Source organism: Aphelocoma coerulescens, chromosome 1, assembly GCF_041296385.1.
Source record: "Aphelocoma coerulescens isolate FSJ_1873_10779 chromosome 1, UR_Acoe_1.0, whole genome shotgun sequence".
NCBI lineage: Eukaryota > Metazoa > Chordata > Aves > Passeriformes > Corvidae > Aphelocoma > Aphelocoma coerulescens.
This window is the reverse complement of record NC_091013.1, coordinates 35,813,028-35,838,877: the sequence shown is the minus strand read 5'-3', so window position 1 is coordinate 35,838,877 and position 25,850 is coordinate 35,813,028. Positions and strand designations below refer to the sequence as shown.

The window sequence follows — 25,850 nt, the reverse complement described above, 5'->3', positions numbered from 1 at the left end:
CCCAAGTGCAAGTCTCCAAAAAGCTGACCAGGCATTTCTTCAGGTTACTTCCCATTTCACCTTTTCTCCTAAAGGTCACCAAGAAAGTTAATGTGGAAAACATTCCACATAAATCAAAGGACACATATGACAATGAACTGCTTGGATGCCTCAATGTCACATTTGACAGAAGTATCTAAAAATATGTTTGTTCTCACTTCTTGACAGCATTTAAATCCACACCATCATTGATACAAACTTGCCAGATTTGACATTTTTCTATGGGGGGATTGAAACCAGAGCAGCTGCATTTCACTGGATTTGTGCAGGGAGAAAAGAGCATAGGAGAGTAGGACAAATCATACTGCTCAGTGGGGAACAAAGCCAAAAGCTGTCAAGCCAGTCAGTTCAGTAGCATCTACATTATCAGTTAAGTACAAGGATAAGTTTTTTCTCAGTTCACTTCACTGGCTTCCCCACTCACCCCCTCCACTCATTAGGTTAGATAGCAGGAAAAAGTTTTTCACACAGAAAGTAGTTGAGCACTGGAACAGGCTCCCCATGGAAGTGGTCACAGCATGAAGCTTGCCTGAGTTCAAAAGAATTTGGATAATACTCTCAGGCACATGGCACGATTCTTGGGATGTCCTGCTCAGGGCCAGGAGGTAGACTCAGTGATCCTACTGGGTCCCTTCCAACTCAGCATGTTGTATGACTTACACACAAGACCATGCCCAGTCCCACACTAGACCATGATGAAAGCATTTGCCAGGGGATGGGAAAGGTGTTCAAGCACCCACTCAGCATGCAAGCATAGATCCAAACTTCAGGAAGCCAGACTAGGAAGGCCGGTACATCAGCAAGACCCTGAACTCCATCTCAAAACACAATGTGAAAAAATCACCCTACATGTAAACATTTGTCTCACACTTCATTCCTCTGAAAGTTAATTTTGCTGAACTGCTGTAGAGAGTCAGATGCTAAGGAGTCAAATATCCACGTTGCTTTTCTGACATCTAAACACAGATAATTTTATCTTGGCTGGCATCTGTGGAAAACCAGAGGGGCTTTCAGGCATGATGAGGAAAAATTAGGGCTGGCAGCATGGAGAACCAGCTTTTGTCAACTGTTAAGAGACCTCAACCAGGCACAGGGAAATGTGCTTTTCCCACACTGAGAGGGAGAGGGCAGACACTGCACACAGAGGATCTGCAGGTGACAAGAAGAGCAAAGTAATGGGAAATTTCTGACTAAGATGCACATCACTTCAAAAAACAGGGGGTCAGGAGAGATGACTGTTTGTGGTCCTAAGTTCCTTTCACTGTCTAAAGCTAAGTATATCTTAAAAGGTACAAATTTTCAGGGGAGAGTGGTAAGCATGAAAAGGAGGTTAATTGTTTTACCTGTTTCATGCAGATCCTAGCCATGGAGTTGTTGCAGATCTTTGTATACACTTTAATTGAGAACATGTAAGCTCTGCACAAGCTGTTCTTCTGATCTTCTGGCAACTGTATATTCCCCATAAAGCACATGAACCCAACATCACACTCGAGTTGTCCTCATGAATCCTTTCACATAAAATGCATTAATAGGCAAAAATGCTGTCACAGAACCTTCTTGGAGTAAGAAACTCTTATTAGAGTTCCATCAGTTTCCTTGAAAAATCATCTATAATGATTTGAAAAATATATTAATATAAGAATAAAGCCTAAATCGTATGCTTTCTCCCTTCTTTTCTCATGGTTTCTCCCTTTGAAGCAAGGCACAAAACTACATGAAATGGCCTTTTGGGAAAACCTTAGACAACTGGCCAATCTCCAAGCCATTGTTAGCCATACCAGAATGTGCCTACAAATGGATTAATATAGATACCATAGAGAGGGAACTATTACTCTGTAACAAATGAAGTTTGTTTTACTGGAAGAGCTGTGGTTGCACTGTGTAAATGTTTGACATTCATGTTGTATGAAGCCAGCTTCCACTTAACTCATTTGATCATTATTAAATGACATTTGGAATTGTTGTGTTAGGCTGACTCAACAGAGTAATTGTCAAGTCTCACAGGAGTGAGACAATCAGCTTCTATGAAGCCTCACTTCACCATGTTTAAATATTAGACACATTGCTTTGCTCCCTGCTGGGACTCAAGGGAGTGCCAGCACACAGATCACAAGATCCTGTCATTTAAGGATGCAAAATAACTGTGTAGCAAATAAACTGAGAAAAGTAATTTGAGCTCAAAATTTATCCAGCTTGAAATTCCCAAGAACTCTAAAAATATTTAAGAGGTGTTTACATAAATGACCAAGAAGGAGTAACTAAAAACCTTTTTCTCATGACAGGTTGTAGGTTAAAATACACACAGAGAGGCATATATATAGTGTTGAACTCAATAAGACACTGGAAGATTTTTGTAGGATGTTTTGATTGTAATGTTACATCTAATCAACTCCATAAAAAAAAAAAATCTGATTTATTCAAAACCTAGTTTCTTATTGAATTACCATACTACTGCACTACTAAGATTTTTTGAAAGCAAGAAAAGAAAATATATATTTTAAAAATTGTAACTGCCTATGTTGAGATAAATGGGGTTTAAAACTACAGGATCCAAACAACCCTGGCTTCTGCTCTGCCATTTGTCTAAAAGCTGTAACTAAAAGGTTTGGAAACAGAAAGAATTTATGGAGGTTTGAAAAGAAAAAAAAAAGCCTCTCAACTAAACAAAACATAAAAGAGGTACCCATCCATCACATGCAGTTAGTTCTGTTCCAAGTACTTGATTCTATGAGAAGGCTCTGAAAATCCTACTGCTCTAAAATAAGCAAATTACCTGTTTCATGTATTTATCATTGTTCAGAATGCTGTACAGTGCCTTAAAATTGAACAAACACTTTTCCAAAGCAGTTAATGTCATGCCATCCTGAAAAGTATTAAAATAATCACAAGTCAGAGGCTGGCTGTCTTGGAATTTTAGGGTTTTTATCCCTCCAATTTGTTTGAGTTGAAAGGGTTCTGACAACAATCAGTAAAATTCAAGAAAAAAAAATCTTGCAAATGTATTTTTTCCCCTTATTAATATAATTGTCACTTTTCTAGCAATTATTGTAAGTTTAAGTCAATTATATATTACTGGATTTTTTAGCTACCTTTGCTATAATTATGGTATGATGTTATTACAAACAAAAAGTTTATACCAGGATGCAAAATATAACTGAAGTGTTGCAGCTTTTAATTTTTAGCACAAAAGAAACTATTTATGAGCCATCCAACTTAGGATGAACAGAATTTTGGCTGAAACATTTTGCAACCAATATACTGACAATACAGACTACTTCAATGAGCAGTATTAGCTGACACATATTTCTGGAGGCTATTTAAGAATTTACTACAATGCATTTAATATCATATATTGGGTTGATAAAAAGTAAACAAACAATCAAAAAGACCCAAACCAACAAAAATTCAAACCACAGAAATAGAATCCCAAAATAATGAAAAGAAAACTGGGGGGAAATTGGAATGTGAGATTTGAATTCATGAGATATGAATTAAGAAAACAGGCCTATTTAATTTCATGTTCAGAGTCATAGGAATCAAAACAGTTTAGATTAGGAAAGCAACAGAATCAGATCCTTAAGGAATAAACAGGCATACTGCAAACTTACTGGGGAACAATGAGATGTTTAGAGGAGTACACAGAAGTATCAAGCACCTGCTACTAACCCAGCCTCCCATTCATGGACAGAAAAATCAAGGTGAAGAAAACCAAACAAAACAAAGCATTTTTTCAAGTACCTGCTTTAGAAAAACCATTGCTGTGAGCTGACTGATATAGAGAGACAAAGAAAACTTTTTCCCCAAGAAAAACCGAGCTGGAAAAGTCCTCAGAAAACACTAGGCAGTAAGTAAAGTGATATTTCAAGAACACCAGTCTCCTTTTCCTGTAGGTTAGGAAAGTGCATTAACCCACATGTCTAAAATTTTCAAGAATTTTCCTTGTGGCACACCCACACTACCTCCTCCTTATACATGAAGAGCACCCAATAAAATCGTTGTATGGCAAATAAAAGTACCCTCTAAGTCAAGCTATTAATAACTCCAAGCACATGACAGAAGAATCAGCATGTTTTGTTTTAAGCACAAGCTGTCCTCTCTAAATACAGAGTCTGCCACACAACAGTAGGTCACAGTCCAGCCTTGTTCAAAGATGAATAGTGCCACCAAAAAGCTTACATTTCTTGACTTCCTTTACCTCAAAAATACTTGAGGCTATACCACAGCTTAATGTGGGGAAAAATTCCAGGTGAAGCATGGTAAGTTTTTTTCCCAAGACACATTTTGACTCAGCAAACCTCAGTGCTGTGGTTCATGGCCTCATGCAGCCTGTAACACCCATCAGACCTGCCTGTGACCCCAGGATTTCAGAATGATGGCTATAAAAACCCAGAATGCTGCCTCAAGCACAGCACTGGATTCATACACAGAATTCTCCCTTTTCACACCCAGGTTGCAACAGTTGTGTGCTAAAAGCCACTACAACACTACATTATATGAAACTCGTTCAATTTTTTGTGTGTGAAGCCAGGACACAAAAATTAGGGCAGGGCTTTTAACAGCTATACTTTTCCATGAAATACAGTAAACTAACTACTGTTTGCTAATTCAAGAGATCCTAAACATTATCATTATGTATGTCTGTAGAAATAATTATAACTCTCAAGTTTTAATTCTGCTCAGCAGGTAATGCTAATGTCTCAAAAGCAATTAAATAAAATGAGAAAAGAAATTAAAGTAACTAGTCAGTTGCAAGTAATATTCCCTGGCACAACATAAACAACTTATAGCTCTTCATCATCTGATAAGCACGACTTCGTATGTCTTTTCCATTTCTTTTATTGCCATTACATTAATGTACTACAATTCTTTTTAAAACATTGTAAAAGCCACACAGAGTACCATTATACATATTAACAGTTTGAAATGTGCTCAATGACACATTTTACTACATTCATATTCCTAGTTTTAAAACCTTTCGGTTACTGATTTCACACCAGTAATTTTTTTCCCAAAATCTAATCAATGTACCAAATAAGATCTAGCAGTTAATGTAAAAAGTACAGCTGCATGAACCATGAGTTCACATTGCTGACTACAGCTTTATATACTCTTCAAAAGCAGTTAGAATTATATTAGCAACAATGTTTATGAAACAGAGGACTTTCTCAGAAGTGCATAAGGATCACTAAGAAGCAGGGATAATCAGAAGATCCAATGCCATGTGAGTAAGGGTACACTGCAGCTGCTGTCATCTCCACGCTGCTGCACTGGGCCACAGCACCAAGAGGTAGAACACACCTACCTGTGTTGATGTGTGAAGGTCACCTACCCAGGAACACAGGCTGTGGAGGGTGCCAAGGTTAGCCAGAGAGAGAGATGCACAGAAGACTGTTCTCAATTCTCTGTTGACCCTAAACACCTAACTGGACCTAGAAGCCTGTATTCAACAGACACACCAATAGCATTCCCACTTTAAGAATTTAAGGAGAAATGAGAACTAGATAAAATCAGAAATATCCTACAAAACTGAAAGCAAATTCACTAATGTGAATATTAGGAAGTAATTCTAAGATATGCAAAGATACTTTTTTCTTCTTTTAAGGGACCTTTTGACTCTTTCATTCCTTTCCTGATTTGTACATTTATTCCCTGCCCCACCCTCCCATTATTTTCGGGGAGAAAAAAAAAAAAATTTTTCTTCTTTCCTCCTGCTATCCTTTTTTTCCTGCTAGCATCTGTGCATAATGGTACATCATTGCTTTTAGACAGAATTCCCAAGATATTTCGTTAGGTATCTCTCTGCTAAAATTTGTGATGTATTTAGACCAAAACATTTCAAGTCCTGCAACATCACTGCAGAATTCTTATTCCAATACTGAGTGAGGTTACAAATAATGGTCAAATCTGTTATTATATTAGCACAATTGCCAAGACTCTTTGAAAGTTTTTTTGCTTTGAAAGAAAGTATTTTACTTGTTTGTTAAAACAAACTCACTGAGATGAGTCAAATTTAAGTACCCAAATACAGCAAATGATCCCCTGTAAGTATCCTTAATATAATGCAGTCACATCAGTAGATTTTTTTTGGGAATTATCCTCAGAGATTTATTGGTTCCCACACACAGCTATTGTTTAAAAGGTCTTCAAAGGCCTGTTTACTAACACAAGTGCCAATTTTGTTTTCAGTTGCACTCAAATTGCCTGCAGTATGGGGCAACAATGCTAAGCCAAAAAAGGCCTTTATCAGCTGCAGTTTGATGTACTGTAAACAAATTGATATAAAGCACCAGAAGGTTTACACCATGCTGTCAGCATTTCTTCTGACCACACAAATCAGAATATGTAACTAAAGCTCACAATATTTTAAAAAGCATCAGTATCCTCTAGCAACAATATAAAAGGTTAACATGCGTTATCAGTGTGTCTTAAAGAGTTTTAGACCACACTTTCTCACATTAGTTATGGAGCTGAGCAGCTTCCTATAAATAGGTAGAGCATCCACTAGTGATCTTGGATGAAGTCTGAAGTTCCTCTAATCCTAAACATGCTTAAATTAAAAAGTTTTGTTGCAGACTTCTATGAGGTCAGGATTTCATCTCTTCCCTTCTTTCTTGTATTGAAGTCTACGTCATGGTCACCCTTGAGGGTGTTAATTTGGTTTCAAGAATAAGTTGGGTTTTTTTTACTTAAATACTTTATACCTGAAAGTACTTTGGGAATAATCTCAGTTTTGGAAAAGCTCATCTTCAAAAATAATCTCAATTTCCAACATGTTTCCTACTCGTGACTGTTTCTGCAGAATGCTACGGGGTGCATCAGGGAAGAGTGGTAAGTACATGAAAGTTCATACTCAGAGAGGTACCATTCATTATTCTTTAGAAGGCACTATGGGAGAACAATGAAGATGAGGCACATTTATCAGTTAAAAACCAAGGGTTTCTATCTGTTAAGATAGAGAATGTATGAGGATCCATAATAACCTCTAACTGGCCTCAGGTGAACTGGTTAAGACACCCAAGTATTCAAGAATTGCATTTATAAAGAAATGTATCATGATGGGCATAACAGTACATTCTGTCTTAGTGTAAAAATGCATCCAATTTCTTTTTGATATGTTCAAAAGCATCTTTCCCCATGTAGTCCATGCGCCCTTCCTCCCATTTTCTCCGCTCATCTTCTAGAATTGGTTTTGCTGGTTTGAAGTGAATAGACAGCTCTGAAACAGAATGTGCAACCTCGTTCTGTGGGAAGAAGCAGAACAGTGGGAAAACAGTCATTTAATTGTTCTTATTTCAATTTTGTGAAGTTAAACCTTAAATGACAAACGTCTGCACTGTACACTTCCAGTTAAAACAATTAAAAAAACCAATATTCACATGCTCATTCCTGTTTTGATAATGTGACCTCATTTTCCCATGCTCTTACTGCTTTCCATGGCATCTTTGGGCATACCAAACATTTATTTTACTGATCTTAACTCGGGTCTTGGCGTACTCAGCAACAATACAATGAAAATATTACAAATACGGCCTGGTTAGAGTAGAATATCAGCCACAATAAAGAATTTATAATTTATCTGTTCAAATCTTGTCTCCAACAGTCTTTCATGGGAACATACATTTCTAGAATTTTTGGTAATTTGTTTTATTTGAACTCCAGTGAGATCAGTATTATTTAGCAGATGTGAGACACATTGTTCATTAAATTAATTCAAAAGATGGACACTGTTCATTATACCAACAGCTAGTTCATTTTGACTGACAGTCTGAAATTGTAAATGCTTGTTCAAAGTCAAGTCATCATAGGTGCACAAATGAAAGACACATTATTAGTGATAATTTTTACCACATAAAAGAAAAACTGTGTCCACAGTTGACCAATGCCAGCAAAAAGGGGACATCCCAACAATTATAACCTGTAATAAAGATTAAATATAACAAGGACTAATCAAGGCAGCCACTGAAAATCTGCTTTCAGCACTACCTGAAGAGGCTCATAGAAAAACAACTCATCTCATGTTATAAACAAAACTGTAATCAACTAGAACGGCTTCCCAGTGAAGCCCCCACAAATTCAAGGTAAAAACGTTTCAGAATAGAACTTAATGGGCAGGAATCAATGTCTTAAACTGCCTAAATGTCCTGAAATATCCATTACATCTGCCAGTTTGGGGCAGATAAGGCATGGGACTTGTGCAAGACAAGGTAAGGTATTTCAAACAGCCAACATGATGCTAAATGCTTGGGTAACTGCATCCTTCCATATGTGTCATCCCTACCTGCATCCCACTCTGTACATGATTCTAAACCTGGCAGAATACTCTGAGAAGAGTGCTTGCTTCCTATATATGCAGACATGCAACAGTACTTGGTATTTAATTTTCAGCCTGCAGTAATGTGTGAAGATTTCTTTCTTTATCATTGGCAAGTTTTATCAACAGCTTTGGAAGCCATTAACAAGATGACTGGAATCATCATGTTCTTAGAAATTAGGAATTTCAGCTAGGGCCTAAACACCCCTGGCTGCACAGGAGCTACAGGGTTTTTTCTCAGTCTTGAAGTATTTCACCACAGTGCCTCACAATTATACAAAAGCCCTCATTAGGAAAATGGCTGTGTTTTGTACCTTAAAAACCTTGACACCCTGTCAAGCTCATCAACACCAAGTCTGCCCCTGTTGTCACATTGCCCACATGTGCTAGTGCCCATAAATGCAGTGCAAAGTCAGAAAGGAAAGCCTCATCACTCAGGCCCCTGCATGTTCCCTTTCCACCTGCTTGGAAACATCACCTCAGCAGGTAAAAAAAACCCACAACAGAACAAAACAAAACATAACAAATAAACGTGAAATACCCAAACAGCTTTGCTTGTATTAGTATTGGAGAACTAAAATTAACACCATGCACTGATTACTTGGGGGTTAGCACAGGAAAATACACATTTAAAAACTCAAAGTTTTGAAAAGAAAACTAGAAAGGGATCACACCCCACTATTGGAAACAGTTAAGGAATTACATAGCTAAAAGATTAAGGAATTTATTTGCAAATTGCATTATAATTAATTGAGCTTTCCCAAAATTACATTGGCAGCAAAGACACACATGCAGTTATCAATAGATGTTCAATGCACAAAGCTACATGTACCATTTCTGAGGTTTCCTGAAACACAGGTTCAAGTACAGGTTGTTCTGAAGGTCTGTCAGGCTCAGAGAGACGGACATTAGGATCTCTTGGTTCGACTTCATATACAGGTTGCTAAAATAAAGCCACTGAGGTTTTATTAGGAGAATATTTTTTTCAAAATTTCCTTATCGTGAGAATTCATACAGTACAGTACAATACAATCACTTTCAGTCTTGGGGTAGGGTAAAGCAATGGATGGGAGGAAAGCAAGGAAGCACATTATCACCAAGGAGAAAATTCATATCACCCAGCTTTAGCTATCAAAAATGGCTTTCAATCAATGCCTACTACTATAATCAATCTAGGATAAGTATCTCCAGAGGGCAGCTCATCTTGTCCGAAAATAGGTTCAAAGTGGCTGTCATTCTTCAGTGACTACACATACAGCCTGAGAAGGGAGCTTACAGTAGATTCCTACCATTCATGGGGCCAAACTTCAACAAGAAAAATCTCATTTTAGGATAACAGCTTGCTTCACATAAGCTTTTTATATGCATGAAATAAAAACAGAACAATGCATTCCAAAACAGAGTTAAAATAGATTGCCCAAAAAATATTGTCCCAAATATTTGCTTTCGACAGATATCAAAACATAAATGAGCAGACAGACCCCATTCTAAAGTCTTTTCCCCCAAAACAATCCCACAAGTCTATTGAAACTGAGCAACAAAAAATGGAACAATGGTATTCCTACGTAAGGAGAGAAGCAAGCTATTACTTTCCAATTAATATGGTCTTCTGATAAACCAATCCTAGTTATCAAAATACTAATAGAAATTTAAATTTTAATGAAACTACTTTAGGTGAGCATTAGGACTTTTTTACCCCAAACAAACATCTTGCTAATGTGTCCCTATTTGGTTTGAGCCTTTCCAGTGGAGTCAGATGCATAAGGCACACAAGAAAATACATCCTTTGCAAATAAATTATTCTTAAGTTATGTAACTGGAAGGTTTGCAATTTTCCTTCAGCCCCTTCACACTTGAAGGGGAAAGGACGGGAGGCAAGGGGAAAAGGAAATTACAGTTTTACTTTATAGAGTTACTGTAGTCTAAAGAAACTAAGGAAAGAACATCTTAAAAGTTGTCTTCATCGTTGTAGAGGGTAGTTCACAAGTTTCAATAGCAGATGACATTAGAACACTAATTTAATTTTCTTGCAGTTATACCATGGGGTAATATGGTGTATCATCCAATATCTAATGACTTACACCTGCAGAGGCATTGTGCTATTATGTCCAACTTAATGCCTGCATAAAATAAGGAGATTCAGTGCAACAGAAACACACAAATAGAAGAAAAGTGACAAAAGAAGCAGAAAGACTGCAATATTTATTAGTGGATTCTTTAAGGACTCTCCTTGTTGCTGAAGTCACAGAAATTTGAGGAACAGTTTTCTGGGTCAACACTTATGGGGAAAAAAACTTCTACAGAGGAATGATAGAAAGGATTCTAGTTCTAAATATATTAATTCACAAAAGAATTAATATTCAAAATACTACTTTGGTAGCAGATTTTTTTATATTACATTTGATTAAGTACTTAACAACTTTGAATAAATAACCTCTTCCTAAAATGCAAAGCAAACTCTTTCAACTTCCAGACACATCATACATGCATTACTAAAGATTAAAGAAAATAAATAGGCTTTAGACTATTTTTAATGCTAGTGAGAAAATTCAATAGCTACAGCTAAATTGAAGAGACAGTCTTCCAGATCAGAAGAATAATGAAAGAATCTCCTTTTAGCATATAATTTGACTTTGTTACTGCATATAACAATATACAACAGACTCACAGCTTTGAAGGCGAGTTCCTCGGATGAGCATGCTTTGGGATTTACTTCATTTGTCTGCTCTGGGAGCTCAGGCATTGGCAGTGAACTGGCCACACAAGGACTCATCTTCTTCAATGTAACTTCAACTCCATTGAAAGCATGCTAATGAAAACAAGAACATCCCACCACTGAAATACAATTTTTCAGGGAAGTAATAATTTATTTGCAACAGTTGCACTTCCTTACAGGGATTTTAATCATTAAAGGAATAACTTAATAAATGCAAGAAAGGTGTATGGACCTAGATTCAGATAATGTTGCAGTTTAGGTTTTTGTGTTTTTGCAATCATGAGTATACCAGCATCACCAGGAGGTAAATCTAACAGGTATTTCCACCTTCATTTACCATAGCTGAAATATTTCTTTAATACTCAATGCCTTAACAATTAAAGCATGTTAAAGCATAAGATCAAAAACTACCCATTCCTTCCTCTGCTTTCCAATTTGTCATGAAGTTAACAAGCCAAATTATTCTCTGAGGCTTTGATGGTAAATATTCAATTGATCTTATGGGACTATGCAATTAGTTCAAGTATGCTAATAATTTAATATTATAGAACATTAAGAAAATATTTACATATGCATAAATATCTAATTTGTCATGTCTGGATACAAAATTAAAAATTGTACTTCTACACATTTCTTTATGCTACTGGTCTCTAAGAAATCATCTATTTATCAACAGGTTTTTTTTATTCTATTAATGAAAAGCACACATTGCTGCATTTCCTTTGGAAAAAAAAAAAGGCATGAAGAGATCAGTAAATGTTTGATGGCATAAGAGTACTGTATTTAACATCCTAAATGCAATTAACACTACTTTTGCCAGCCTGATCTATTTGTTATGACCCTCATAGAACAAGTTATAATGTAGTTCTGAAAAGGTAAATTTTATTACGGTTCAAGAGCTAGTTTGATGGTCTATATCAACTTAGCTTCAAGAAAAACAAAAGTCTATTTTTTTCATCTCCAGGTTATCCCTTCCCTGGCTAATTTGTATCATACTTTTGTGTGCACATACATTACCATAAAAACTTTATCAATTAAGAAGATGGCTGCAGGATATCTTGGGAAAGCAAATAGTACTACAAATCCTTCCTAAATGACTACTTTGGACACTTCTATAAGCAATCAGTGCTACCACCAACCAGCAGATACTAAGTTTTCCCACGTATATTGGGATTGCATGGCAAGGTTTTGGTAGCAGGGTGATTACAGGAGTAGCTCCTGTGAGAAGCTGCCAGAAGCTTCCCCTAAGTGCAATGGAGCCAATGCCAGCTGGCTCCAAAATGCACCTGCCACTGGCCAAGTCCAAGCCCATCAGTTATGGTGGTAGCACCTTTGAGATAACAGATTTAAGAAGGAGGAAAATCTTCTTCTTTTAAGAAGGAGGAAGGAGTTGCCTTGCAACTGGACAACTGCAGGCAGAGGAGTGAGAATATGCGCGAGCAACAGCCCTGCAGACACCAGGATCCCTGACGAAGAAAGGGGAGGAGGTGCTCCAGGTGCCAGAGCAGAAATACCCCTGCAGCCCATGGTGAATCAGGATGTCCTTCTGAAGCCCATGGAGGTCCATGGTGGAGCATAGATCCACCTGCACCCTGTGGTGGACCCCACACCACAGCTGGTTGATGTGTGAAGGAAGCTGTGACCCCATGGGAAGCCTATGATGGAGCAGGCTCCTGGCAGGACCACCAGACGCATGAAGAGAGGAGCCTGCACTGGAGCAGGTTTGTCAGCAGGACTTGTGACCCCATGGGAGACCCACATCTGGGGCAGGCTGCTCCTGAAGGACTGCATCCTACAGAAGGGAAGTCTGCACTGGAGCAGTTCATGAAGAACTGCAGCTCATGGGAAGGACTCATGTTGGAAAAGTCCGTGGAGGACTGTCTCCCATGGGAGGGACTCCACACCAGAGCAGGGAAAGAGTGTGAGGAATACAACCCCTGAGGAGGAATGAACAGCAGAGACAACGTGTGATGAACTGACCACAGTCCCCATTCCTCATCCCTATGTGCCATTTGGGGGAGGAGTTAAAGAAAATAGGGAGTAAAGTTGAACCCAGGAAGAAGTGAGGGATGAGGGTAGGTGTTCCAAATTTGGGGTTATTTCTCATTACTCTACTCTGATTTGATTGGTAATAAATTTGATTAATTTCCCGAAGCTGAACCTGTTTCACCTTTGATGGTACCTGGTCATAGATCTCTCCCTGTCCTTATCCAGACCCATGAGCCTTTCCTTACATTTTCTCTTCCCTGTCCAGCTTAGGAGGAGAGTGATAGAGTGGCTTTGGTGGGCACTTGGAATTGAGCCAGGGTCAGTCCACCAAACCATGTAATTTCTTCCTCTAGCAAACACAGAATTTTAAGAATTTTTCATTTTGATTCCAACATATTCCCACTAACCCCTTATCAGTTACCTTGCATTCCTCAGATTCTGTGTCTTCCATCTTTTGATGTTTTTCCAACAAAGGCAATATACTAGCACTGTATATATTCCACCAGAGGGCAAGAAATGACAGTTGATGAAAAGATCCAGAGGTGGTGCCATCCTGCATAACTCTCCTTGTTTGAAGGTTGTATTTGTAGTTCCAGGGCTTTGTTGCTCCCAAGAAGTGAACAACTTTGGCATCTCTACCAAAACTGTAGAGATCAAACATACAGGTCTACACATAAAATATTTTTTTAAGCTTATATAAACTCCTAGAAGAAACATGCTTACTTGCAGGTGAGATAATTAAACATTTTGCAACAGCAACCCATTTGAAATTATATATATTGATTTTTTTTCTATCTTTCTGGTTTAATTCATCTTGTTTAACATACGAAAAACAGAAAGTTGTGCTGCCATTTGCTTCCAGTTACTGATTCCAGTAGAAAAGTTCATGAAGAAAACTGACCGGCTCATGCAGTACTATTTCCAGTCCTCCTTCATGCTCTATTCACAAACAAATATATATAACTTCAAATATTTAATCACCAAAATTGGTTATTACTGATCCCGTATTAAAAATTACTAATAAATACATCAGCCTAAGCTCATCTTCCGGTTAGAGTGTATTATGCAACTGGAACAGAAATTCATTACACCCTCAATCCAACTTGCCTTTTACCAGAAAAGTTTCTCAATGGCATTGTCTGGAGTCATATAATTAATAGCACAAATTTCATTTCATAGAAGAACCTAAGGAACGGCTCAAAAAAATTTAAGCAATGCCAACTGTTTCTCTAAGAAATTACTCGAGAACAAAGGAACAACCTTAAAAGCAAACCTGTCAGAACCTAATGCCAAAATAATTACATTTTGCCAAAAATGAAAGAAGCTTCTTTGAAAGAACATAAAAGACAGTGTAGCCAACTCTGGGACTCTCCCTGTGTCCATACATTCACCTTATATTTAAGCTTCTACTGCATGGTTTCTACATGAGATCATTTGTGATACTGTAATTTATTATCAACCAAATATGCCATTATTACTCTCTCCTACGAAAGGATGTTCGTTAACAAACTCCAGAGGTTTACAGTCAGTCAGAAGTGTTATTACTTACTGATTGAAAGCAGGAACATAGGTGTATACAGAGCTGCTGCTTAAGTTATAGAGGAAGGGCAAGTGTTTGCCAATATCTGCTGTTGCCCAGTTGCTGAAGAAGCTGTTCAACAAGCCTTGATCACCTCCTAAAGAATACATAGAACAATATTACCCTAACGTGTGTACACTCAAACTTGTACCAAAATTTCACATCCAAGGATGGCAGTGAGACTGGAGAATGAGATTGATGTGTTCATGGGACTGCAACTTACACTTGAAATATGGCCCTGTGAGCATGTAGAAGTGAATAATACCTGATTCACTCCAATGCAAGTTCAGTGTAAATGAAGTTCTATTGTAATATATGAAGAAAAGAGTAGTGTTTGGTGTCCCTCAGAGCAGAAGACTGAAGATCAGCTGTGTTTCTCTCTCCTAAGCCAGACAGCAGAATTAAAACTTACCTAGCAAGACTCAGACACCATGTCCCTTCACTGCTCTTTTCTAGGAAGAACAGTCCATAGTAAGACAACAGGTCTTAAACACAGTGTAAGAGGCAAAGTTCTGCACCTTGAATTCTTGTAGGGTACAATTTGATAAATCCTAGAGAACTCCTGCCTTCCTCTATTCTGCCTGATAGCATGGAAACTTCCTTGCACTTCATTCCTTGAGCCTTGCCCCTTACCATCAAAGCTGCCATGTTCAGCAGCAAACTGGAGCAGGAGGTTGTAAGTCCTCAAGGAGGGCCGGAACACAAATACGCCACTATTGAAGCAGTCGGGCCAGCCAGAATCAGGAGCTGCCGAAAGCTCTTCTCGATCAAACAACTCATCCACATTGCAAAGTACCTTAGGGAGAGTAGGAAAAGAGAAAAAAATGTTAGAGCAAATGTTTGTCTAGAACATGCATTGTCAAATTAGTACCAATGGAGTAAATTGCTAGTTTGGCCTCATATATGGCTTCCAGAGCATAAAAGGAGGGGCATTGTAAAATATGCTAGGGGTCAGAACCTCTATTTTTAATATAATAAGGCAGCATAAATTGTGGTTCTCCATGTTTTCTCTGATAAAATGCAAAGCCTGTGAAATTATTTCATGAACCTTGGAGACCATCCAAGGCCCCTTTAAATGTTATACCATGGAAACACACAATTTACTTCTTTCTTAACTCACATTTCCATAGTCTATTATTCTTGGTAACTACAACAGAACTGGATGAAAATTGGGAATCTAAATCATTTTAGTAAGCAACAGACTGACTAAAGGGGTAGTAGAAAAACTGTGTCTTGCTACCAGTTTTCTAATGTAACTTAAGTTCATAGATTTGTTTTTCTTTTTTCTTTTAAGCTACACAAGGAAGTGGGAAAATCAATCAGGTTAAGGTCCAGATAACTTTTAAAGTTTGTGGAAAGACAGCTGTGCAGTCACTGAAAGTCAGGACCCCACCTACAACTGAGCCACTGTGAAAACCAAAAGAAAATTTTTTAGAAGATTACTTAATTGAATTTAAAACAAAGACAAAAATTTGCCTTCCTCCTTTAACTTTAATGTAAAGCAAGAAATCATAAGCCTTCCTCCTCAAGAAGAATTAGTTAATTTGGTTCCTAGTTCAAATAAAATCCTGTTAAATTAAAATGCATCCCAGTCTTTCAAAGTGAGCGATGAAAGCGCAAGGGAAGGCTGACATGACTGTTCTTGCCAAAATTATGGCCATTTTTACCTCTGTACATCTAAAAACTTTAAAAAAAATAATTAATGTGTCTGGGATTTTTTTTTTTCCATTTTAAAACCATCCTGCCTTCCTGACCAGAATAATTCCAAACAAATGTATGTGAGAGAGATCTATTTTAAACTTCTGTCAGAAGACCCAGTGCATAGAGTTGGTGATCTCTCTTGAGGACAGTCCTGAGGCTGCTCTCCAAACTGAATTTATTTTTATGCAGCCAGCACAACTGTGAGAATTGCTAAAACGTGCCAGGATGGAGCTCCTGCGACCTTGTGACCACCAGCAAATCTGGTCACTTCACAGGCCAGTGGGCTGCCTGACAAGGAAGCATCCCACAGACACAGACACAAATGTTTCCATGGCTCCCACTCCACTCACCAAAGTATCTGCATCCATGAAGACACATTTGCTGTAATGAGTAAGAGTCCAACAATGAAGTTTAGTGAAGGTTACACCCAGTTCTGGCCTCTGCATCAGAGCCAAATGGACTGAGTCAGCACTGTCAAGCACATCCACCTCAATCACTTCATCAAATACACTGCTGAGGACTGACCTACCAGAGTGAGCAGTGGAGAGAAAGAAGGGAATTTAGATAAGTTCATCAAAGTTCGCTTCAGGCATGAAAACAGTGACACACAGCACCATATTAATTATGGCAATAACCAAAGCTAGATTGATTGGCTAGAGTAAGAAGTCAGAAACTAAAAGTCTTTGCAAACACCATACAGCAGTGGCAGCTATCAAGCCATAAAACAGGGTCTCCTCCACTATGGGGACCAGCACATCTCAAAAGTGACAGCTGCTCTATGAAGGAGAAAACAATCCTTATTTTAGTCACTTCTCTCCTACAGAAACACCAATAGAAATTAAAGCAGCTTTCATCCTGCACAACTGATTCTAAAGAACAGCACCATACTGTTCCCTCTGCATTTTACAGGGTGAGACAAGCACTGCCAGCACACTCATTTATACCTATTGTGCCCAAGTACACACAGCTTCAAAACTGAAACTTTTATAAGGTGCATATATACTTGCTCACCACATATAGTTCCTCACTACTATGTAGCATCTCAAATAAGACTTTTAGCTAAACATCTTTTTTCTATGCATGCATTTCGTGAGAATTTTATAGGTAACACCAAAGTAGGTAATTTTCCTTCAAGAAGTAAGAAAAAAAAGTCTTCTAAACACATCCTATTTATTTACACTATACTATTATAATCAAAGTCCTCTTTGTCTCACAAATACAGAAAAAGAAAAGCCTGTGCTGGTTGAAATCCAGATTTCAGGCTCTTTAGTTTTTGCCTGATTGATCTTCAAGGAACAGGAATTAACTGGGAAACAACTAGGTACAGTACAGATTTTTAGAATTATATTTCAGTGATCTACTTTTTTTTTAAAAAATGCTGTCCTTTATTTAAAACCTATATTATAAAGGTTCTTCTTCCCACGGAATGGGCATGAAAAGAATTACAGACTTAGTATTGACATGTGCATCAAATGGATACTGTATTCCCTGAGGAAGGTTACAGTGTTCTGGCAATGTCCATACTTCAAAAGTCTGTAAAAACAGATTTTTGTGCATCCAGTCACAGCAAAAATATGTTTCTTGAGCCAGATGCATTGCAAATACATTCACGTGGCATACAGCAAACAGGAGCTTGCACATTTCCTAAGACATAGCAGAACTAAGAGTTTAAGTTGCTGTGGCATGGCATGTGCCTTTTAACAAGTGTCACAGTCCTCCAAATAACAGGGTTTGAGTTCAGACTCAATAAGATTTCTGTAAATGCTATTCTGCAGTGCCTATAGAATCACAACACAAATTGCGAAGTTATTTATAGATAAAAGCAAAAAAAAAATTTCTTATCATGATAAGTGTCCACCAATATTTTAAGATTAGTCATGTGATACTGAGCTCTTAGGTGTAAGAAGAGTTCTGATGTCACAGGTGGTTATGTATCTTGCTCTTTCTAAGAGAGAAAAATTGGAGGAAAAAACAGGAGTGCAAGACACTAAAACCTTAGTTCCAAATTTTCAGCTTGTGTTCTCAATTACGAGACAAATTCCAGCCACAAGCTCTACTTCTGCAACTGAATTCTTATTAGGCCTAGGAGCTTACAACAGATTTTATTTGAGACTCCTCTTAGAAATTACTAGCCAAGGGGAAGTTTTAGGTATAATGCGGTGAAATCCACAGAAACCTATTCAAATCTTTCATGCTGTTGCTTATTCTTCCACTATTTAAATCTCCAAATACACATTAACATTTACCTCATCCCACTGGAAACCTCTGGGGTAACTAGAACTGCCAGTTTTCTGGATGTCTTATGGTTCCTCAATGACTGTCCGAGAACGAGAGCGCCTTGACAGTACACATCATCAGCAGCAAGGGTCACAAAGGCTTGATCTGTTACTGAAAAAAAATATTCAGAAGAGTCACTTTACAGTTTTAACATAAGCCCTTTTAGCAGGCTCCCTGCTCTTCTAGATAAACAACAATCTGTGGCTTATAACAACCTGCAGCTCCTGTGATGAGCTCTCTTCTCTCACAGACTCCCCCCAAAAGACACAATTGAATAGAAAATCCAGTCAGAGCAGAATGTATGTTTCTAATTTTTATTATTTTTGTTTGCCTGATTTTCACAATTGCAGGTTTTGGGTTAGCCTTAAACAAATAATTCCCTAAGTCTTATTGCCTAAACATAATACCAATGAAAATAGCTGATCTGTGCATATTTAGATTTTATATTTCACAAATGTAGTATAATAAAACCAATAAAGAAAATGTTCTTGTTTATATAGTGCCAAAAGCTGAGGAAAAGAACAAGATGTTGAGTACTAGCCAGAAATGTTGTTTCCATAACACCGCTGAATCAACCCAACATTATTTTTGCTCTGCCTTCTTTGTACTGGGGTACAGTACCTGGTGCTGTCTGAACAAGTACAGAGAAACTCCTACCAAGATCAGTACACCTCCCAGAAGCTGAGGATCCCTACGTCAAGTAACTTCAGGAAATTTAGGAGTGTTCCTCATTATCAAGAAACACATGAGAAAAGAAGTTACAATAAAAAAGAAAGTGACCAAACTCCTGCATGACAGGAGGCAATGTATTTAGGAGAGATACCAGGCCAGTGGCAGGATCACGAGGGGCTGCTTCTTCAGCTCTGCCCCGTGCCAGAACCAAACAAAGCTCTCCTGGGGAGAACCTGTAACTCAGCAAGGTGAACAGCCTCCTCGGAAAAGAAGGACGATACATTCTAGGCTGCAAAATTAACCAGAACAAGATGAGCAGGTCACACAGATGAGGGGAACTCCACTGAGCTCTACAGAACTTGAATAAACACTTGTGTTGAAATACTTGTTTAGAACCACCATCATCTTAAGGGACAGGCAATTGCATTAAATAAATTAAAACAACCAAACAATACCAACATAAACAACCTGTCATACAGTTTCCAGGGTCTGTGAGAAACACTAGGAAAGAATCTCACAGAACAAGTTGCAGAGAACTCAACAAATTACCTCATGGCTGCCTCAGCCAGAGGCTGCCAAAATGAATGAATTCTAAGCCCGAACCTTAATCAAGGTATGCAATAAAGTATGGTTGATGCCTGTGATAAGCTAACAGATACTAAGTATTTTTATTTTTCACATCCTCCAAATCCAGAGCAAAACACATACCTACTGGTGTGCTGCCTTTTCCCCCCACTTTTTGCCCTCTTTCACTCATCTCCAGCCAGCCAGCTTTATTTCAAGCATACATACCTTACATCTGCTGACATTGCCACACATCCCTGCACCCCAGGAGAATCCCAGTAAGCATCAAACTTGGCCAAAAAAAACCCAAATCATCCATCCAAACTTATAATCGTTTGCAAAGCCCACAGCTAAGCAAACTCCAGTAACATTTCTGATCACAATTTCCAGACGAAGAAAAGGAAAAAATGAGTTTTCAAATCTGCCATCATAATAACAGCTCAAGCAAGTTATGTGTTTTCCAGAAAACAATGAATAAGGAGTAGCTTTAAAATGACAGGAGTGAAGTAAACTGCTCCTACTTCAATTTTCCAGAAGGTTAAAGGAATAAATATAAGCATCCATAAAAATCAATGTAAACCAGAAAAGCACTGAGGGCTACTTCAGCAATAAAATTACTCTGAAAAGATGCAAAAAGTCAGGAAAGAAAAGCAGTTTTGTATTAGGCAACAAGCATCTTCAGCCAAAGAAAAGTAACAAAACAAGTACTGAGAGGAATGTGGGAGTTAGGTTAATATGAAAAACAAATTGCAAAATGAGTGGGAGTTCCAATCTTAAAATACTCTTTTAAACAACAACCACAAAACTGAAGACAATCTTCACATGGCTTTTGCAAATTCTTTTAGCTACAGAAGCTGAATCTTCACTTAAGTAATACATATAGAAATACACAAACTACTCATTAAATAGTTCAGAAAGCTCGTATGGAAAATTACCACATCCTCCAAATGCTTTCATGCCCTGTACCCCCGTGGTCAGAACCACAAGGAAGCAAAGTGCCAAACAACTGCTGCTTCGAAGAAACTCTCGCTGATAGCTCACAAAGAAAAAAAAAAACTGTCTGTTTTGAGAATCAGATGTGGGATACATGTTATGGCCTTCTTAATAAGTGAATCATCATAGAGATAATTAAATAGATAATAAAACTATTGACTGAAAATATTTAGCATTAAAATACTTCTGGTGCAAGGAGAGAAGCATATCCTAGCAATTTGAAAACCATACAGGGGCATCACTAATTCATTAAAGATCCATAGGGGGTTTAAAATCAAATATTTTATCATTACTTTTTCTTTCATCTAATCCTTGCTTTCAAGGAAGAAGTGTTACTTGACTTGCCTTGTTTATAAAATTCTTTGGAATATAGCCTATAAGTAAACATTTTATTTTTATAACTGAGGATCAGGTTTTCATATACATTCTTGGAAGTAAATTGTTTACCTGAAAACTTCCATTTAGCTGAAATCAAGGACAATGCATTAAATCTAGTGTACACAGGGTTTCACTCACTGACTTTAAAAGATCAAATCTTCTTTAAGTTTGAAAGACAGAGGTGTAGGTATTTAAATTCATTGCAACTGTTTTTTGTTTCATTCTTTGTTTTGGGGTTTTTTTAAGTGTCAAGAAACCATTAAGCACAACATTAATTCTTTGTGCTGAATGACAATAAGATTTTTAATGGACAACACCCACTGTTAGGGGTATTAAGTTTTCAAGCAAATTGTTTTCAAGCTGTAGATCCTTATGGCTAATACAATACCACTTATGATCAGCGAACTATGAGTAAAGTAAGTGTACGACTAGAATCCCATTAAAACCCTGTCATATGAATTCATAAATCTGCTCATTTCTCTTGTCTGGATTACCACACAGCACATGATGGTGCAAATTAAGAAATTATCATCAGTAGTAGCTTCTCAGTTTTATTACCTAACAATAAGTTTCTTAGAACAAACCAGGGATTTTCAAGGAAGTAACTTGTTGAGTTATTCTAGAACCTGCTCTGCAGCTACACAGAGAAGACAGCAACAGTAATGTGAATCAGTACAGTCAGGGTGATCTTATGTGGAACTCGTTACAGCTTTTTTAGCCAAGATCACCAACTTTTTATGCTACTTACTCATAGAAGTAGCACCTCTGACACTGCCAGAGGCAAAATTCTTCGACAGGCATGAAAACTAATTCTAGGGCACCTAAAAGCTTTATTTAGAATACAAACAGAGCAAACAGACAGGGTGGTGCTCACTTTGATGTTCAAAGAGAAAAAGAGAATTAACAAACACCAGGTATCCATTTTGAGAAGCAGGAGTGACTGATAATAACAAGCTCTGAGTGACTCAAGTGCACCTGCCAAATTCAAGACAAATTTAGGAAGAGTAGGGAGGTTTTCTTCATAATCCACTAGACATAGCTTTTAAATCATATTTTTATATTTCTTCAGATAGACAAAGGATAGATGTGCTCCAGCTGTAGCTCCTAGAGTAACAATTCAACTTTTCCAAGCTGCCCACTGCAAAATGGCAACAGGAGACCAGACTCTCATACATTATGATTTTTCTGTGAGAACGTTCTAAGTAACACATTGTCATCTTATGCACAAAAACAAGAGCAGATAAATCAATAACTGAAAGCCTCCAGCAGGCTGGTTAGGTCCTCAGTGCCTACTGCCATTCATACTAACCAACATTGTACAACTGCTTGCTTAAACCCCTCCCCGATACATCTATTGCTCTTTTGTCACCTCCCCCCTGCTACTCCAGAGACAATCTGCAGGATGAGCAGGCTGCAGCCTGGACCTGTGCCCACTGAGGCAAAGCACCCCACTCAAATCCCAAGTGACAGTGATATAACACAGCTCCAACTCACAGCACGTTCCCTGACAACAATTTTATTACTCCATCTCCCACACAAAGGTCTCTATGGATCTTCCCCCAGAAGCATGTCTCAGTGAAGATGTGTTAGACTACCCAAAAGATAACGCAAGCTATAGGCTTCTCACTTCTCTGACCTAGCACAACCATATCCTGGAACAGAAAGGTTTGCTCCTGCTGACACCCACGACCTTATAAGCAGTCAAGAAATGTTTTGTTGTAAGTAGATAAAATGAACAATGGTGTCAGACAATAACCTGAGTCAGACACCTACCAAAAATTATTATGCAAGTTTCCAGCAGAGAGACAGTTCTTGCCCTAGTAAACAAATGACAGCTGGCAGTTTTAATTCCCATGCTTTCTTAGGTCGAATAGTAGAAACATTTATGTTACTAGTGAAGATAAACAACAAACACTTTACACAGACCTTTTTATTACAGAATTTAAATTAACATTCAATGGCATACAATATTTCTCTTGCCCTAATGAAGTTCTGCCTCATCCAGAACCAGACTCTCTCTTATCTTTTATTAAAACATTACTGAATTTTAGTAGACAGGATTACTGCTGTTGTGTTGGAAGAGCACTTGATTCCAATTCTGTGTAGCTTTTATTATGTGTCTTTCAGTTAAGAACTGTTACATTCTGCTTCAAGACCCTGCAATGTTGATATTCAATGGATAGTAAATGATGCTCATGAAAACTCAAATGCAACAATATCGTAAGATGCAAATAAGCGTAACACCCAAAACAGTAATATAGGCGTTTGAAAAATGGAAATAATTTGTAATAATTATTAGTAATAATCGCTTAAGCAATCCAGAGTTAGTTAGATGTTTCCACTCTTTCCACACCTTCCTTCCAACCAGAAAAAAAAAAAAAGGAAAAAACCCAAAAACCAAAGACCAAAACCAAAGAAAACCCTCAAACAAACAAAACCACAATTCTCTAATCTTTTCATTTGCAGATTTGCTTTCTGCGTCCTCCTGGTGCTGAAGTGCCACATACATGAATTCAAACTTGGGATCCATTAGTCCAGATGCCTGACACCCTTCAAACGGTTCCATAAACCAAGGTTTGTGGGAGCTGCTGCTCTCAAAACCAAGGAAAAAGTTGAGTAAGTTCAAGAAACAGAACGGTACCTGCACCCACCCCATGTGATTAGCCCTAAAACTTCATGGCTTTAAGGATAACTGATTAAGACCAATACCAATGCTGTATAGGAAGGGGCATGAGAAAGGTTTCTCTGAACCTGCCTTAGACTGAGGCAACCAACCCCAGCCTGTCACCCTGGGGATCCACCAGGAAAGCACGCCGAGACCCAAGCAGGCCAAGCTGTACGTACAAGAATACATAAATGAGTTCAGCTATTTCACCCCATCACCCAGACAGTTAAAATCCTCTTCTGAAGCTGCTAATTACAGCACAGCACTCTGCTGATAAGAAAACAGCAGAGACCCTCGCCCGCACCGGGATGAAAGAAGGGCAAAAGCCCCGGGGGTGCAGCCTGGGCTGCCGATCGGCCCCATCAGCCCCGGGAAGCTGCTCACGGCAAGCCGGGCGGGGGCTGCGGTACTCACCGGACATGCTGGGCAGGCGGGGGCCGGCCGGGCAGGGCTCGGTGCGCGGCGCCCACCTCTCCCGCCGCCTCACCTGCAGGCGGGGGGGCCGCTAAACCGCGCAATGGGATTAGCCTCCTTCCTGCTGGAGGCACCGGCAGGTGAATTACATTCGCAGGGACTCCTGCGCAGCAGCAGAGAAAAGGCATTAGCGGCGGAGACCGTGGCGGGGGGGCTGGCACGACCCACTCCGCCCCCACTGCGGGCGCTGGCTTTACTGCGAGGGGCGCACCCTCCTGCCGCCCGCTCCCGTGCCCCGCACGCCCCGCTCCCGAGGCGGCCACGGCCCGCAGCTCGGCCCGCAGCTCGGCCCGGAGCTCGGCTCGGCCCGGCCCGGCACCTGCCCCCCTCCAGGCGCGGCTCCTCCGGCGGGCGCAGCGCTCCCGCTCCATTGCCTCCATTGCCCGCCGCCCGGCTGAGCCCACCCCGGGCTGGGAGAGACTCTCGCCTCGCCTCCCCTTCCTTCTGCTCCTTCCCGTCCCGTATCCTGCCCGATGCTCTGGGCGCCCTCCGGGTTTCAGCCGCTGCGACAAAGCCTCCCCAGCACACACACGTATGTGCAGAAACCCAGAGGGACGTAGCTCGGGGAGGCTCCGTCGCGCAGCGCCCAGAGGGAAACACCAACCTCTGTGATGGGGAAGGTGGCAGAGCGTGGGAAAAGCTCTCGGAGCATGAGTAGGGTGACTGCAGCGTGGCATGTGGTCACCCAGATACACGGGATTCTCCGTGAGCGAAGAGAGTCTACCCCTAACTCTCGGAGGCCATCGTATTCCCTACAGATAACACGCGGTCTGATAACTTGTCACCCAGATAAGCAAGTAGATGTTTTCAGGGAGCTTATGCTATTCAGAGGGCTATAAATATTTCCACAAATGCATAAATAAATGCACATTTATTCACACAGCATGCTTTTGCCACTAGCTTAGAAGCCATGTAATTGTGACGTAATTCAGCCGTGCAATGTCTCTGCAAGGTAATTTTAGGCTGTTGTGGTTCATCCGAGGCATTTTTGTGTCAGAATGTGCTGTGAACATCAGTATCTATGTAGCAGAGGTCAAAAAATTCAGTGTACCACTGGAAAAAAATGCCCAATGGTACCACTCAACTATTTAAAACTTTTTTTTCCAACAATTTGCAAGGCATCTCTGTTGCCACTCGAAGCTGCAGCATCTGTTTCCTCACACCCTGGGAGAATCCTAAAGGTGCACTGGAGAAGAGGTTGTCATTGCTCTGTAGTAGTGGTGAGATGTTTAAAGGAAGGAAGGACATAAACACACAGGAAATGAAGTTTTATTTATCCCACAGAAACAGAATTCTCCGGGATCTGTGTTCACCTTTGGCTTATATTGACAAGTTAAATAAACAGCATGTTAATGAGTAGCAAGATTGCTGTTGTAGATAATTTAACTGGCAGCTGTATTTCAGTTGGGGGACTAAAAAACGCTTTTCCTTGGTAATAAAAGTGAAGTCTATATTTAGATGATTTTCTGTTTTACTTGTGTGCCAGTAAATT

General features: G+C 39.2%; 1 protein-coding gene across 3 annotated transcripts; it reads right to left on the bottom strand.

Moving 5' to 3' along the window:
• Positions 1 to 3,411: 3,411 nt before the first annotated feature.
• GYG2 (glycogenin 2) lies at positions 3,412 to 25,241 on the bottom strand. Of its 3 annotated transcripts, none has more exons than XM_069007247.1 (9): positions 24,963 to 25,241; positions 18,582 to 18,723; positions 16,686 to 16,860; positions 15,268 to 15,430; positions 14,605 to 14,731; positions 13,477 to 13,699; positions 11,019 to 11,159; positions 9,183 to 9,293; positions 3,412 to 7,280 (listed from the first exon to the last, which is right to left on the bottom strand). In XM_069007247.1, exons 1-9 carry the CDS (start codon positions 25,033 to 25,035, stop codon positions 7,119 to 7,121), a joined length of 1,317 nt encoding a protein of 438 aa, XP_068863348.1. In that variant the 5' UTR covers positions 25,036 to 25,241; the 3' UTR covers positions 3,412 to 7,118. The 3 variants fall into 3 exon arrangements, with proteins under 3 accessions (XP_068863348.1, XP_068863329.1, XP_068863339.1); XM_069007228.1 differs by lacking the exon at positions 24,963 to 25,241 and adding an exon at positions 24,299 to 24,379; XM_069007238.1 differs by lacking the exon at positions 24,963 to 25,241 and adding an exon at positions 24,299 to 24,379 and having other exon boundaries at positions 7,194 to 7,280; positions 9,183 to 9,307.
• Positions 25,242 to 25,850: the final 609 nt, after the last annotated feature.